This window comes from Carassius auratus, chromosome 20, assembly GCF_003368295.1.
Source record: "Carassius auratus strain Wakin chromosome 20, ASM336829v1, whole genome shotgun sequence".
In the NCBI taxonomy this organism is placed as follows: Eukaryota; Metazoa; Chordata; class Actinopteri; order Cypriniformes; family Cyprinidae; genus Carassius; species Carassius auratus.
The window spans coordinates 6,735,928-6,750,643 of record NC_039262.1 but is presented as its reverse complement, the minus strand read 5'-3'; the positions used below and the strand labels follow the sequence as shown (position 1 = coordinate 6,750,643).

At 37.6% G+C, this 14,716-nt stretch overlaps 2 protein-coding genes across 2 annotated transcripts in view; one reads left to right on the top strand and one right to left on the bottom strand.

Moving 5' to 3' along the window:
• Window positions 1–506: 506 nt before the first annotated feature.
• LOC113120715 (signal recognition particle 9 kDa protein-like) lies at window positions 507–1,509 on the bottom strand. The gene is made up of 3 exons (XM_026290705.1): window positions 1,326–1,509; window positions 1,032–1,100; window positions 507–948 (listed from the first exon to the last, which is right to left on the bottom strand). Exons 1-3 carry the CDS (start codon window positions 1,395–1,397, stop codon window positions 829–831), a joined length of 261 nt encoding a protein of 86 aa, XP_026146490.1. The 5' UTR covers window positions 1,398–1,509; the 3' UTR covers window positions 507–828.
• A 1,413-nt stretch (window positions 1,510–2,922) lies between these two features.
• The window catches only part of enah (ENAH actin regulator), a 110,911-nt gene continuing 99,117 nt past the window's right edge, over window positions 2,923–14,716 (top strand). Inside the window, exon 1 of the mRNA XM_026290692.1 lies at window positions 2,923–3,238. Within this exon, the coding sequence (XP_026146477.1) occupies window positions 3,234–3,238 (5 nt within the window). The 5' untranslated portion in view covers window positions 2,923–3,233. The remainder of the gene's footprint in view (window positions 3,239–14,716) is intronic.

Here is a 14,716-nt window from a genome sequence, read left to right as displayed (position 1 = left end):
TTATTAAACTAACATGTTGCCGCTTTAAATCCTGACAATCTTACTGTTTGGGATTAGGGTTTGTAAGATGAAACATGACAGAAAGCTACTGATAGTTTACCCTAAGCAGATAGACCAGATTTTCTGTTAAAAGTATATTGTATCTATCATCCATCACAAAAGTTTCAGTAAATAAAAAACCGAAGCAATTAAATCGTTCAAAAACTACAATGGAGAAAATTAGCTGGTAAATTATATAACAAATAAAACTACTCCTTCACTCCACAACTGCTTTCTATCTTGTGTTTCAGAGAGAAGTTTAGTCAAAACTCAAATGAAAAAAATAAAATAAAAACGTCTATTTGAATGACATTTAAAGGCACTCATTAAATGTTTTACAGAGAGTAATACTTAAGAAAGTTGAGAAAAAAAAAATTAGACATTTATTAAGGTTCACTGTACATCATGAATAGACATACAAACTTCAGAACTGAAATTTTACTGTAATCTAAGAAATTAAGAAGGTCCTGCTTCAAAAAAATATTATTTTGATTTTGATGCAGTTAAAACTTATTTTCTCCAAACATTAAGTAATAGACCAAATGAAAACAGCTGTATAATCACTACAACGTTGTCTGTCCTCCAAACAGGGCCACAAAAACCGGCCTCTTGTAGGATGCTCTTGCGGTTTGCTCTCCAAACAAGCATAATATGAACATCCTCAGTATTAGTCAATAAACATCCCCCAAACTTCATCTCCAACCTCCTGTGGTTCTTTCTCTCTTCATTGTCAGTCGGACTGAGTAACAAACAACTGTCCATGCAATCCCAACGGTTCATTTGATTCACTCAGTCCGTCTCCATGGCTCCACTGTGGGACTCTTTGGAGACCATTAATCTCATCAGCTTCCCATGCAGTTTCTCGATCTTCTTTACATCTTGAGCCTGGTCAGTTTTGTACCGCAGACACTGAAAGAAAACATATAGTGAATATAAAAACTTCTGCACAAGACCACAAACAAAGCAGTCTACTTAAAAGGCTCAAAACTTACCACAGAATCATCTGTGACTTTCATACAGATATTTCCATCACAGTGTCGATATTTCAGAACCACTCTGACCTGAATAAACAACATTCACAAAACAGTTACAGTGCATCAGCACGTTTCAGGCTTGAATTCTGCAGCCATTCTCTGCTTGACACTTTAATTTAGGGGCACATATACACGATGCTTCTACGACACACCGATCACATTTCAACAGTACTAATAAGTTGCTCTTTGACTAAAATATGTGAACATGAGCTGTGCTTGTAGCCTGTAACTAAGAGGTTGTTAATGAATTACCTTCATCGGATCTGTCAAATAAAGTTTTTCTGCAGCTCGCGCAAACTCTTCCCACGTCTGATAATAAGGCATGATGTAATAAACTAAATATAGGGAATGTTATTAAATATTTTAGCGGCGAGGCAAAATACAGCTGTTTGAAGCAAAACCCAGGTGGCATAAAATATGGCCACCTTTAGTCGTTGAAAAACGCACGTTGATTGGTCAGCAGCTGAACGCGCCAATAGAAAACGTGCACACTGATGCGTACATAACACGTAGGGTACTTGTTGGAATTGAGGGTCGCGATTGGTTTATTATAGGAATAGAATGCGCGAGTAACGTAAAACAAGTGGAAAGAGGGGCGGAGCTTAGTGGCCGCGTTGTCATGTGGTATTTGATACATTTTACAGCGCAGGTCAGGCTGGGCCAATCATCGTTATTTGTGATGATTGTTTTTAAAATAATTTTGTAGTTCTTGCTAAATCGGAGTTCAATAGTTATTCTAGTTACATATCCATTAAAATAACAGCTTTTAAAAAACGATTACACGTTCTAGTTACACATGAGTCCTAGTAGGACTCAAAACGTCCTGCGATTTGAACGCGGCTCAGAAGATCATTTCTGGGGGCTTTTTGAGCCCCAGAGCGCTTCCTGCTGGTACACAACGTCCTATCCAAATACTCCCTACTTTCCCGTAAATATCCATTGAAAGGCTGTTAAAGTGACGTGTAGTCTAGAGTCCTAGAAGAGGAATAAATGAGAACTGTTTTACAGTATATTATTTGTCTTTGAGAACGATCGTAATTGTCTTGAAAAACAATATATGTGCAGATTGATGTGTTTTTTTTTAACGTCATAAGACTTTTAAAAGATGTACATTGCACATATAATTCATTATTGAAGTATTGTATTAACCTCTAAATATTGTCTGAAAAGCAACGATATGATACACAGAAAGAAAAACGAGAATATTGATTTGTTCAAATAAGCCTGCACACTAAACTCTGTAAAAGTGCACCAGTAGATGGCAGTGTATATCTTTTAAAAGTTGCATTACACACAACTTTGAATTTGTATTCCAAATTTATCCCTTTTATTTTGCCTTCAGTCATATACCCAAACCACATATTTATTCCCATGTAAGTACCACAGTTCAGAATCGGAGATGCACGAGTGACAGTGGTAGTTGATCTATCTAGTAAGTGAGATACGTGGATTTAACCCTGCTCAAGTCACACGGTTTGAGCACTTGTGATGAACCATCAGATCCATTACCTCTGTCATCAATGCGAGCACACTATTGGTTGCCTTTATGAACAGGTGACAGCAGACAGATCATAGTCAGATGACATACCCATGTCAAGCATTTTAAAATGGTGAAGGCTTGAATAAATATTATCAAATATAGTCTTTAATTATTTAGCTGGAAAGACGACATTGGCATTTATATATGTTAAATTTTTATTATATATGTCTTAATTGATTAATTTCCGTTTTTTTATCAAGAATTTGTGTATTCTTGTACAAATATTATATAGCTAAAAAATATATATGGGGGCGTGGCCTGTGCGTCTGTTGCGTGGTGACGTAGCCCAGTAAAGCTCTGCGTCGCTGCTGTGGCTGTAGAAGGGGATCCCAGTGGCACGTTGCCGCTATTAGAAGATCAGGCGCTTGCAAGACCAAACAGAGAATTATATTCTCACTTACATTTTTTTTGCGCTGCAGCATCCACAAAAGGGGTGCAATGTGGTAGATCATGTAGACCGAGTTCTTTTTTTAATTTACTTTAGTTTTTATTTTTTTACTTTGCGGGATAAAAACTATATCTTGTCCTGCGGCGTTTCATTCATATCTTTTGTGATCAAGTGCGAACTTTGTAAACTCTCTGAAATTATATAACGCCGAACATATAGCGCAGAAATCACCATGAGGTAAGAACATTTTTTGTTTAATTTCAACCCAGAGCGAATCAAGATCACGATACATTGAGAGAGAGCTGAACATTTTGTACGTGCTATTTGCTATACGCGTTATCTTATAAATAATTCATAAACAAATAGTTGTTTTAAATCAATTCGATTCACTATGTGGATTGTCGTTGCATTAGTCTCTTAATTGATAGTATTGTTATAATTAATCTCTCAAATTTTCACTGCTAAATTGACCAATTAGTAAAATCAGGTTAAGCTCTGCTTCATACTTCACATCGGGTACGAGGAAAAGACGTGCATACACTTGCGTGCATTTCAGTTTAGAACAATCCTGTAAATAGACAAGTTTTGCTCTGCACTAAACTATAGAAATCCTGTTTGTTTAGGATTCATTATATAAGCGTATTCATGTGACACTTTTGTTCATGTTACAAAGAAAAGAAACATAAGTGTTTTAACACATTGGGTTCATTTCATATGATGATGCCATTTTAGTCTTTCCTCCTTTTATTATATTGAAATATATATATATATATATATATATATATATATATATATATATATATATATATATATATATATATATATATATATATATATATATTTCGTGTCTGTTGGCTTTCATTTTTTTATACACTAATATGCTCTAGACTCTTTGTTAATAACTGGTTGATTCAATATTGGATTCATTGCATCACATTGTAGGCATGTTTCAAGTGTCTGGTGATCTTGTGAGAGCATGTGTTAAAATGTTCAAGCCTTGCTTTGATGATCAGAATCACAAAGTACTTCCTCCCACACTCCTGCTGAAGACACATGAAGAACAAGCCAGCTGTTCATCAGAAACGAGCTGCCCTTAAAGCGGAGTTCGGATGATGTGATGTAACCTTCCCCTTAGGTTTAGATGAATCTCTTCTGTATTATTTGTCCTGTCTTCCCACGAACTGTGGCGTTGCATAGTAAAGCACCTCAGATGTATGTGGGTTGCTTCTTGTGTCAAAAACAGGATTGTCTCTCGCTCAGGAGGGCGATTGAGCGGAGGCGAATGTTCATGTTTGTTAGCCATAACAGGTGTGGTTTGTGTGTTTTTAGACCCAGGCTGTTCCCCCTTACTTTTCACGAGCATGTGTTGGGAAGTGTCGAGCTTTTAATTGTGTGACACGACCATAGGTTTATTATGTGTGTGAGGAAGGAACCTGATATAATCAATCTTTCTGTGAATCAAATCCATTGATTAGCTTTTTTAGATTTGTTTTTTTTTCACTAACAATCAAAAGTTTGGACACTTTTTGTGGTCTTAAAAAAAGTGCTTAACCCTGCATTACCTTACAAAAATATTATTCATGTAGTTTTTAGCTTATGACCATCATAAGAACTTCATCAGTGCTGTTAAAAAGCATAATTTCTATTTTGTTGTTTAATAGTTGACTTTACTCTTTTCCTTAAATGTGGAAAAAGTGGTAGTAAAGAATGAGTATGTCCAGACTTGTGGCTGGTAATTTATGTTTGAGGCTAGTAACTAAGTTTAACCAACCCCCTGAAAGACTTGTTCCAAGATTTCCAAAGTTCCACGAAGTCCAAGTTAGTAACACTGCTGTCTGGTTCATAGATCATGAAAATAGCCACATACTTGAATAATATGGGTCATGTGTTTTCATTATAGTGCATGTTAACTGAAGTCTATCAGAATCAACTCAACTTTTGTCTTGAGCACTTTTGTATCTTTTCAGACGGTTTAGGAAAATCCAAATCAGGCTGTTCTGATCTTTATGCCCCATCAGGGCTTTGTAGAGGTGAAAGTGTCTTTATGAATTCATTAGTATGCTCCTGCTGTAACTATATACCATTAGAAAGGACTCAAGCCCCTTCAGAATATTCATGCCTAATCAGAACAGAATAATATGCGAGCACAATCATTTTGAAGGGGCCATTTAAAATTTTCTCTTCCTTTTCTTCTTATGTAATTACTCTCTTTGGTGGAGATTGGGGTGGTGGGGCAGATGAGGTAGACGCACTATCTCTCTATTACACCCTGTCACCCATTAGATTTTCCATTTCATCTCTCATTTAGATACAGAGCTCTCTATAAAAGTTCTTTATCTTTGACGTCAGTGGCTCAGACTCATCCTGTTGCACTCCTCACTTACCACAGACCCCAAGTTGTTTCTAGAGGGATTTAGATAAAGCAAAAGCAATCAAGAATGCATTTAATCATACTGGATTACCACTGATTTGTATTTTGTTTAAAGCGAGTTTATAATGTCATTGAATATCAATGCTTGGCTTGACATCATTTTCTTACCGTAATGGACTAAGTTTCATTACATGCAATGTTGCACACACAAAGTATGTATATTATTGCAATATACTTGCTTAGATTGTTTCTGTAATGCTGCATAGATTGATTTGAACAGTGTAGCTGAATTCAGTCGTCCTGTTGATTCTCAAGAAATGCCTCTCAAATGGAACATGAACTTACCGTTTCCATTATTATTCAGGTAACAGTGATGGCACATTTGCAGCCAATATTATAAAAAAAGATGACAGTATAATTTCCCCCAACACTCATTGTTAGTCAATGAGACATTGAAGCACGATTTTAAGCCCACAGTCACTTAGAAACTTTAAGGGCTATAGCAGACGAAGCTTGCTTTTCAGTAGACGGATGAGCAACGAATAAGTGGGTATATTATTATTGTCTTGGTTTGATCTGCATTATAGGAATAATATTTTGGTTCTAGCCTAGTTCCGTCTCCATCATAGATATCTTTTGGATAGTCTGTTGCTATCAGACAGAACTAGTCATAAAATGATGGTGACCCCGTCCTTGAGTTTAGAGGAAGAAATGCCTGTTAGCTCCAGATCTGCATGTGATTGTGAAATCTTGCAATCTGTTATGGCTTTGTAGGTCCCTTATGAACAAATCGCTCCATGCTGCATTTGAGTAGTCTTCACAAATCCTTTATCATTGCTGCTTTTCTAAATTCAGTCACTTTGGGAGTTCATTTATTTTTTGCTATCACACCTGCTTTCATGGCTCTCTGCAGCTTGAATTTTCAGTGAAAAGATTCAGTGGCAATCATCAAGTTGAGCGATTCTGATTACCTCTTCTGTCCGCACCGTCTCCCAGATGCTTTATGGCCACTTTAAGGCCAATAAGCCTTCCAGAGTGTTTAAAATAGGCTTGATAGTGTCTCAGATACACTACAGTTCCTGTTGCGTTTGCATAAGGCCTTGTTGTCAGGTAGCGGAGCACAGCACTGTTTTCTATCTAAGTCCTGTTTCGTATTGCTAATCCATTCGGTGCATAAGTGAAGTAAAAATAATGCAATTTCTAGGTTACTAAACTGTTTTTGTCTTTATTACTGCAATAAATGAATAATTTAATCTCAATTTGGCAGTTGAGAATCATTACAAACTTGATTGTCGTAAAGTGCAAAATCTAAACTGTATAAATTGTTTGATTTGTTGAAATGTTGCAAAACCTGATACCAGTAATCGAATTAAAAAACAAAACAATAATTGGCTTTGTTTCTTCATGACTGCATTACATTTCTCTTAGTGTTTTCTGCTAAGTTTAGAACAGAAAGCATGGTAAAAACAAGATCAAGACTGAAACTCTTCTTGCACCGTGCTTGTGTGGTCAGTGTGGACTGTAATACCTGTTAACATGGGCACCAAAATAAATATGTGCTGCTTCTGCGTGTGGCGTGTACCCAAATGTACCCTCTTCACTATGCTGCTGACTGACTCTGCATCTAGTGTTGAGAGGTAGCACGAACCATCTATCTACCATATGTTTAGTTTTAATTGGGTTTATTTTGCTTGCTTTGTGTCCTTACAGTTCTTTCTTTGTCTTGTGCTCACAGTAAGCACCTGTTCATAGTCCATGTTAGCAGCGACCACTGAGCTATTATTTAGGATTTTTCATTGGAAAAAGGCTTTAGCTTTTTGTCCATGGCACTCTTGAGTCTGGCCATGAAACCAATTTTCTTCAGTATTTATAATGCCTTAGATGGCTTCATCGTAATCAATACATGTCATCAAGTGATTAAGAATGATTTTCTACTCTGTCTAGATGCTATTTACACATCTCAGAAAGGCTAATAGTGATCTATCTTTAGACTGAAAGACACGTTGTCTCTTTTCCCCTAGAGGAAATGCATCATTTAACCATTGCATTATTTCCCCTTTAACTAACTGCATATGCTACGCCAACCACAATGTATTATCTTAATGTGGACGGGTCATGAATGTGTTTTTGTCCTGGGCACCCTTTTTTTTCTAAATTAACTTTTATAATCTAGAGGAATAAGTCTAATTTTAGTGTATCGCTTTTGTTTGATGCATTTCAACCGATAATGTATTTTCCAATTAAAATTCCAATTAAACTAAAAATCCCACTTTGGAAAACTACTTATGGTTACTGACACATGACCCGTGCTTCTATCTCATGATCATGGAAATTGGCAGTTATCAGTCTGTTGGATTGATTAACAAGAAAATATCAGAAGCATGTTGGGAAGGCATAACCAGTTGGTTAGCATTTCTTATTCGTGATCCCTTTCTCCAAACATTATGCAGTATGCATCGATGGCTTGGGGCCCTACTGTACTTCCTATGAATGGAACAATGCTACAGTTTTCCACCTTTTGGTGTTTAAATTGCAATCAATCAGCACTATTAATCAACAGCTCTGGCTGGAAAATTTATGCTGGGCCTATTGAGGTTTTTGACTTCAGGCAATGAAATGACGTGTTAAAAAATGGGACTAAAAAGCCTCCCAAACCTCAACCATTAATATCATGAAGTTCTCACCTTCACTTAACTGTACTCTAGGAAAACATGGACAGACTTGAAGTAGCAGCACCAGCATCTAACGAAGACTGTTGGCACTCAACCGAGCCCCTTGAGGAACCAGGTCTTTCGATTTGGACGCCTTCATGACTGGAGAGCGCGTGGTGCTCATCACGCTCTGTGGCCTTCTGGCTGCATCTCAACCTGCATCTACAACCTGCTTGCATTTTTCTAACAATTCTCCTCTAAGTGAAGCTGACCAACAAGAATCCCCAATGTCTGCATTCCGTTCAAAATCTTAAGACCTTTTCGCTTCGAACAGATAACAGCATCTGAATCAAAGATAAGATGTTTTGTGTGTGTGTGGGTGCATTCGGTTTAGAAATCTGGCCAGGATCCCTCATCTTGTTTTCAAGATGGCATGCTACGCAGCACAACAGCAAGCGACGGATTAGTTACTGTCGTCCAACGGCCTCCTTTCTACCCCCGTCCCTCTGTGTTTGTGGAGCTGTTCCAGTAACTTGAACTGCTGTTCGGCAGGCACTCTACCTTTAGGCTGCTGTCGCAATAAAAGGACACTTTTCCGATGTTGAAATTTGGGTTTGTAAGAAGCTTAAGGGGCAGCGTGTGGTGCTTGCACTTCGGCGTGCGGAGGAGGACATGGATGATTACTCTAATGTGTAGAGTGTTGAAACAGCTGTGAATGTTATCACAACATAGAATTCTGATGAGTTTGCACGGTTGTATAGCTATCTCAAAAAAGACTTGGATAAGGACCAGTCTTTATCAGCAAAATAATCCTTGCTATAACATCACGTTTTTTTTCAAATCCTCAGTATTAAACATCAGCACTTTTTACATGGCTCTTTAGAGTTCTTGAATCTGATTGGTCAGTGCTGGTGGCATTTGACAGTCAGATGTTTCCTAATACTCCCCAACATCCATGGCAATAGCTTATATAACTGAAATCAATATAATCGAAATCAATGGTACTTTTACGTCTTTCATATCACACCAAAGCCTCACTTCTCATTTCCCACAACCTCTACTGACACCATCTTGTGCCTGAATGATCAGTTATGGTGTAAATTATCTTAGGGGACTTTAGAATTAATATAACTGATTATGTTCACCTTGAGTTGCTAACCCAAGCTCGTTTTCTTCAGAAAATGAAAAAAATCTAGTTACCACACGATATCCAACTAGGATGCTTTGGCAGAATTGAATGAATTTGGAATTTGTTGATGCACCGATGTGTATTAATATAAACAAAAGAATGCAAAGCTGCACGATTGATAGAGGCTTTGAAGGTTGAGAGGCAATCGGTCCGCATTCCTTTTCGCCAGGCCCCCGGCCCCGATGCCCTACACAATGTAGTGCCCTGCTATTGTGAATAAAACATCTCCCTTTTGTGTGTGCAACAATAGAGCTCGACCCTGAAACTGGATTGTTGGACACTGGCTGTAAAACCTTCTCTGGCTTTTGTGGGCGTTTAACAAAACAGTCCTGAGCCAACTTCTGGATTCTGAAGAGTGTTTATCAAAAATAGTAAAAACTGCCCGAAAGTTTGGCCAAATCTGGGGATGAGATACTGTTATACCCCACTTTGGGACTTGGCAAAAATTGCCTACTTGAACAAGCACCAGTCCTCTTTCTTTATGCATAGTCGACTCTAATACTTGCTTTTTTCTATGCACTTTTCTCATATTTGAAGGCTTCATTAATGTCAGCTTGTCTCTCATAAAGTGTTTCTTTAATCCTTCTTTGCTGCCTTTTATCAATATCAGATTGAATGTTAAGGATACATCTGCGTTCCCTATTTAATATGGCACTGCTAAGAAGCTTCACATGATCTTTCAGCTTGTATGCAATGCAGCGGCTCTGTGTCATGTGCTGCTAAAAGATCTGTAAGCACAGCCCTAATCCAGCTGCATGAATGAACCCAGCATTGCGTCTGCCTTCTGCCCACCTCAAGCTGTGCCATTCACAGCACACAAGCCAAGAGAACATCCCTGAAACAAAAAACAGCATCACCAATGTCCTAATCTGAATCACTGTGCTAATGGCACTGCCTGCTTATGCAAGCAATGGTTCAAAATCTATTGTTTTCAATGAAAGTTGGATCATCTTCAAGGTGCCACAAACTCAAAAGTGGGATGGCTGATATGCCATGAGATTTGTGAGGTTTTTGTGGGGTGAGTTATCTTTGGAATGATTGTCTTTTGTTATTGGTGTTTCTCAGTGTGTATGTTATCACTGTGAAATTGACTAGAAGGTTTGACCTTTATTATACGAGATCTCTCTTTCCATGATACTTAAACCTTTATCTTCAGGAATGACTTGTTTTTGCTGTGCTCCAGTATTGTAACTCGAGATTTTTTTCCATTTCAGCACTTTTCTACAAAATAGCTGTTGCAAGGACATTGTGTATTATGAAATGTTGGTTCCACTTGAAGCTGCCATCAGTTCATCTCTGAATGTGCTTTAAACCGTGACCTCCTTGTCAGCTCTGTTAAAATATCTAAACATTGTTAAACCGAGAAAAATCTACTGGAAGCAAAAGTGTTAAGATATTGATTCTTGTTTTCAGAGAATGTATATGAAGTATTTTTCTCTGTATTGTTTATTACAATTTGATACTTGGGAAAGACAATGCTTCTGAAAATAAGTTTCACTTTATCCAGTTTTGTTGAAAAATAATTTTCTAATGGACCAAAAAAGACAAATCTGATTAAGAAAATCAAGATTACATTTTTTTGAATTCATTGTTCATTACTACAGCCATTTCTTGCCCAAAAATCTGATGCCCTTTCCTCCCAACTGTTTTTTTCTTTTGTGCAAGCTGGATATATTTTAGTGAAGTGTAATTTTTAGTGCATCAGCTAAATGTGTATCATTATTGTCTCTGAATTGTTTATGTAAGTTTCAGCATGAGGAATAGAACAGCCAGTAACTTTTGTTGATCTTTCTGAGGACTAGCTTTAGTGTAGATCTTTAACAGTAAGTGTGGAGAATTTCTGTTGGCACCATTTAATTCTCTACATCAGTACTCATACAATGTCCTGTGGTTGACTAGTGGGCAGAAACAAGCACATGTCAGCCTTGGGCTCAAAGACCCTTATTGCAACAGATGTTGTGACTTAAATGCAAGGCTTTGCAGAGGTTGGTGGAGTAGTGTTTGTGTCTTTTAATGTAAAGTATAGAGAATACAAGTGCAGTCCTTTTTTATTTTTCTTCGGGATATTTTTTGGGAGGGTTATCTAGTTTTGTAATTGACTTCCCTGGTCCATGTTTTTTCATCTTCTCTTTGGGATTCAATATAACGGCCGTTCTTTCATTCATGCAAAGTCCTCACCCTTTTTTTCTAACCCCTTTTGCCCCTGTTGGTCTATGGTTGTACTGAACAGGTGGTCTCTATGTTGACCCATCTGTCCAAGAGAGAGCAGCTGTCATCTTTATTACCTCTGAGTGTTTTTCTTCTTGCTGTTTTCCTGTAGTCTGTGGGTTATGTTACACTACTTCTGGTACTGGGATCTCTGAACTCTTTCCTTATTTATTGTTCCAGGATTAGTGTCACATACTCTCCACCTGCGTTATCTACTACTTCTAACAGAGGGCCATGTTTACATATTCTTCATGTTTGTTGTCAAGAAAGAAAAACAAAAAACTGCTTTAAGAGATTTTTTTTCTTTTTGAATTTTCTGCAGTTCCATTACTATAATGAAAAAATAAATAAATATATGTGAGTGTGTACGTGGTATTAGGGATGTTCATTACAACAACAACAAAAAAAAATATATATAGGGCTGCACGATATTGGGAAAAAATGACATTGCGATATTTTATTTTTCTGCGATTTATATATTGCGATATGAAATCTAATAAAAAAAAATTCTTACAAACAAAAATGGGGTGAGCACACTTACATTCTCATTTTAAATGATTTAAAACATCGACACCATCGTGTCAATTGATTAATATGCGCGAGGGAGAGAGAGCAAGACAGCGCTCGTGTTGTTTGAAGACTGAGAGCGTGCGGCCAGTGTGGTCGTAGGCGCATTAGAAGATAATGAAGGGAGACGTGCAAAACGGACATAGTGTTGTTTTCATATGGATTACTTTCTCACAGATTATTTGTTTTCGGCGGCACTTGTTTAGTTTAAAAGTAGACATGTCAGGCTTTCTATAGATATCTCTCAAATGCAAATGTAAATTTATTCTCTGCCAGTTTTATTTCTTTAAATTGGTTACCAACAATTGGTGCGTTTCCATTACAGATTTGCGCAAACCTTTGGTAATGCTTTATAAATGTTGATTAATGACGGCATTTCCATTAACCGATGTTATGCGACAAAAAAAAAAAAATTCTCTCTCTCAATAAGTCATGGCAATGGAATTTGGTGGGATTTCGAAGGATTCTGGCTATATTTAATAGGAAGTGTTACAAGTGTATGCCTTTAACTTAACAAAAGCAGCACGGCGCAGCTCATATTAACACAAGCATTGACTAGAGTTGCCAAGATCAACTCCGGTGGCCGTATCAGAGCCACGCAGATATGTGCAGTGTAAATTGTCTAAGCATTAATGGCAGGGAAAAAGCCCCTTACACTTGAGCTCGACCACATTTGAAGTCTTTCTTGGGGGTTATAGTACATTGAAGAATAATCATATGACATTTTGCATATGCCGTGTCACCTGTAAAAAAAAAAAAAAAGTTTCAATTGCAGTTTTGCGAAATAATTCCTTTTTTGAATTACCCAAAAACCCACCTCATGTGAGCATGAACACTTTTTTTTGCGAAATATAGGAGCTTTTTGCGAAATTGACGCATTTCCCTTAGACTTATATTCTATTCACAATTTGAGTTTGCTCAATTTGAAGGGTGATGGAAATGCTATTGACGTGCCAGAATTGAAGGTTGTAAAACAGCTGAAAATGTTTCAGCTGTCTTTTTTCTGTCTGTCTTTGTGTCAATCCCAAATACACTTGCAGCAGTGGGTGAAACAGGTGAGCCTCAGTCAACATCAGACAACAGGTCCTTGCCTTTCATTAGGCATCAACAGCAGAACCTTCTCATAACTGTTAGCCCTACCAGAGAGGGTTAATAAAGACTAACAGGGTGTCATGGACAGATGCATAGAATGATCCAGAGCACCAGTATGTGCTAGTTGTTGTTTGTCAGGTGGCCAGTATTCTGTCTTCATGATGCATTTGCTTGGACATGATCAGATTGGTTCAATTAAATCAATTACAACTGCCATCACACAGCTATATATATATGTGCTGCTGGTCCTCTGGGGCTGTTTAGAGGACAGTGCAGTTTCTCTGCTCCTGTTGGCCAATGGCAGCACATTAAAAATTTGGTGTAGTTTCATTGCGGCATCCAGCCTGACTGTGTCGCACTGTCAGAATATTAACCAGCACTCCTACTTCTCCTTCCCTTCTTTTCTTCACAAGCACCCCATCCTCCCACCGGCCATGTGCTGAAAGGGCCTCTAGAGTGTTTTTGTGGCACGTGGCCAGCCCTGGAGTGAATATGTGAAGAATTTCTCTACTTCTCTCTCTTTTTTTTTTTATTTGATCAGTGTTCTCTCGGCTGTCCGCGAGGGAATATGGTGCTCGGCGCAGAGCGAAGGAAGAGCTCTAGACCCAGAGCTAAGCAGCTCGTAATTAATAGAAGTTATGATTTAAGAGAAATGAGACCGTGAAAGGGTTCCTCACGTGGTCTTGACACGTTCTGCTAATCAAAGGCGCTATTGAGATGAGAAATATCCAAAGTGGTTTTGCGCAAGAAAGATATCCCAATATGCTTTGTTCTCAATCGAAAGGAGCGACCCAAATGTATGAATGGTGCTGATCATTTCCAATGTTAGTTTTTTTTCTTTCATTATCACTAGAGTTGGATGAGATATATATATATATATATATATATATATATATATATATATATAGAAAACAATCTTTTTTTTGACCATTCGTTAATTGTTTGCACCTTTGTTATTTAGACATGAATCTAATTTTATTTAGTTTTATTATATTTGATTTCTAAAACTGATGTCCCGTTTTCTGAACTTTTTCACGAAACTAATCGTGAAAGGGAACACAACAATAAAAATGGTTATTGATCATTTATGCAACAATATATAGTAAAACTAAGCAGTATGTATTTTTATCAAAGAAAATGTTAATATATGAAAAGTACTACACAGAGGCTTTCGTTAATTGTTTTTAAGTGATGGGGAATTCGTCAGCTTCTCTGATCTGATTAGTGGTGATGAATGAAATGTATTTGTTGGTCTGTTGTTTGGTACTGAGAGATAAAAAGTTAACATCAGTGTTTTTGTCTTGAATGGGTCAGATTTCTATTTCCAGTCACATAACCCTCTTAGAAGCCTATGATGGAGTGAGATGGTGTTATTTTGAAACCAATTACTATCTAAATCAATTACACACTCCATAGGGTGCAAGAAAAAAATGCCAAAATGTGAATATGTTTGTGTTCCACTGAGGAATTTTTCTTTTAAGATATCTTGAAAATAATCGGCCTGCAGTCTTGCTGAAACCCCCCCCCCTCCACCCCCAAGCGGACTCTTTGGCTGACTTGAGAGTTTGAGCTGACTTTAAGAGCCGTGCAGCGCGCAGCGTGATTAATGACAGCTTGCCCATTAAAGCCATAGAGTT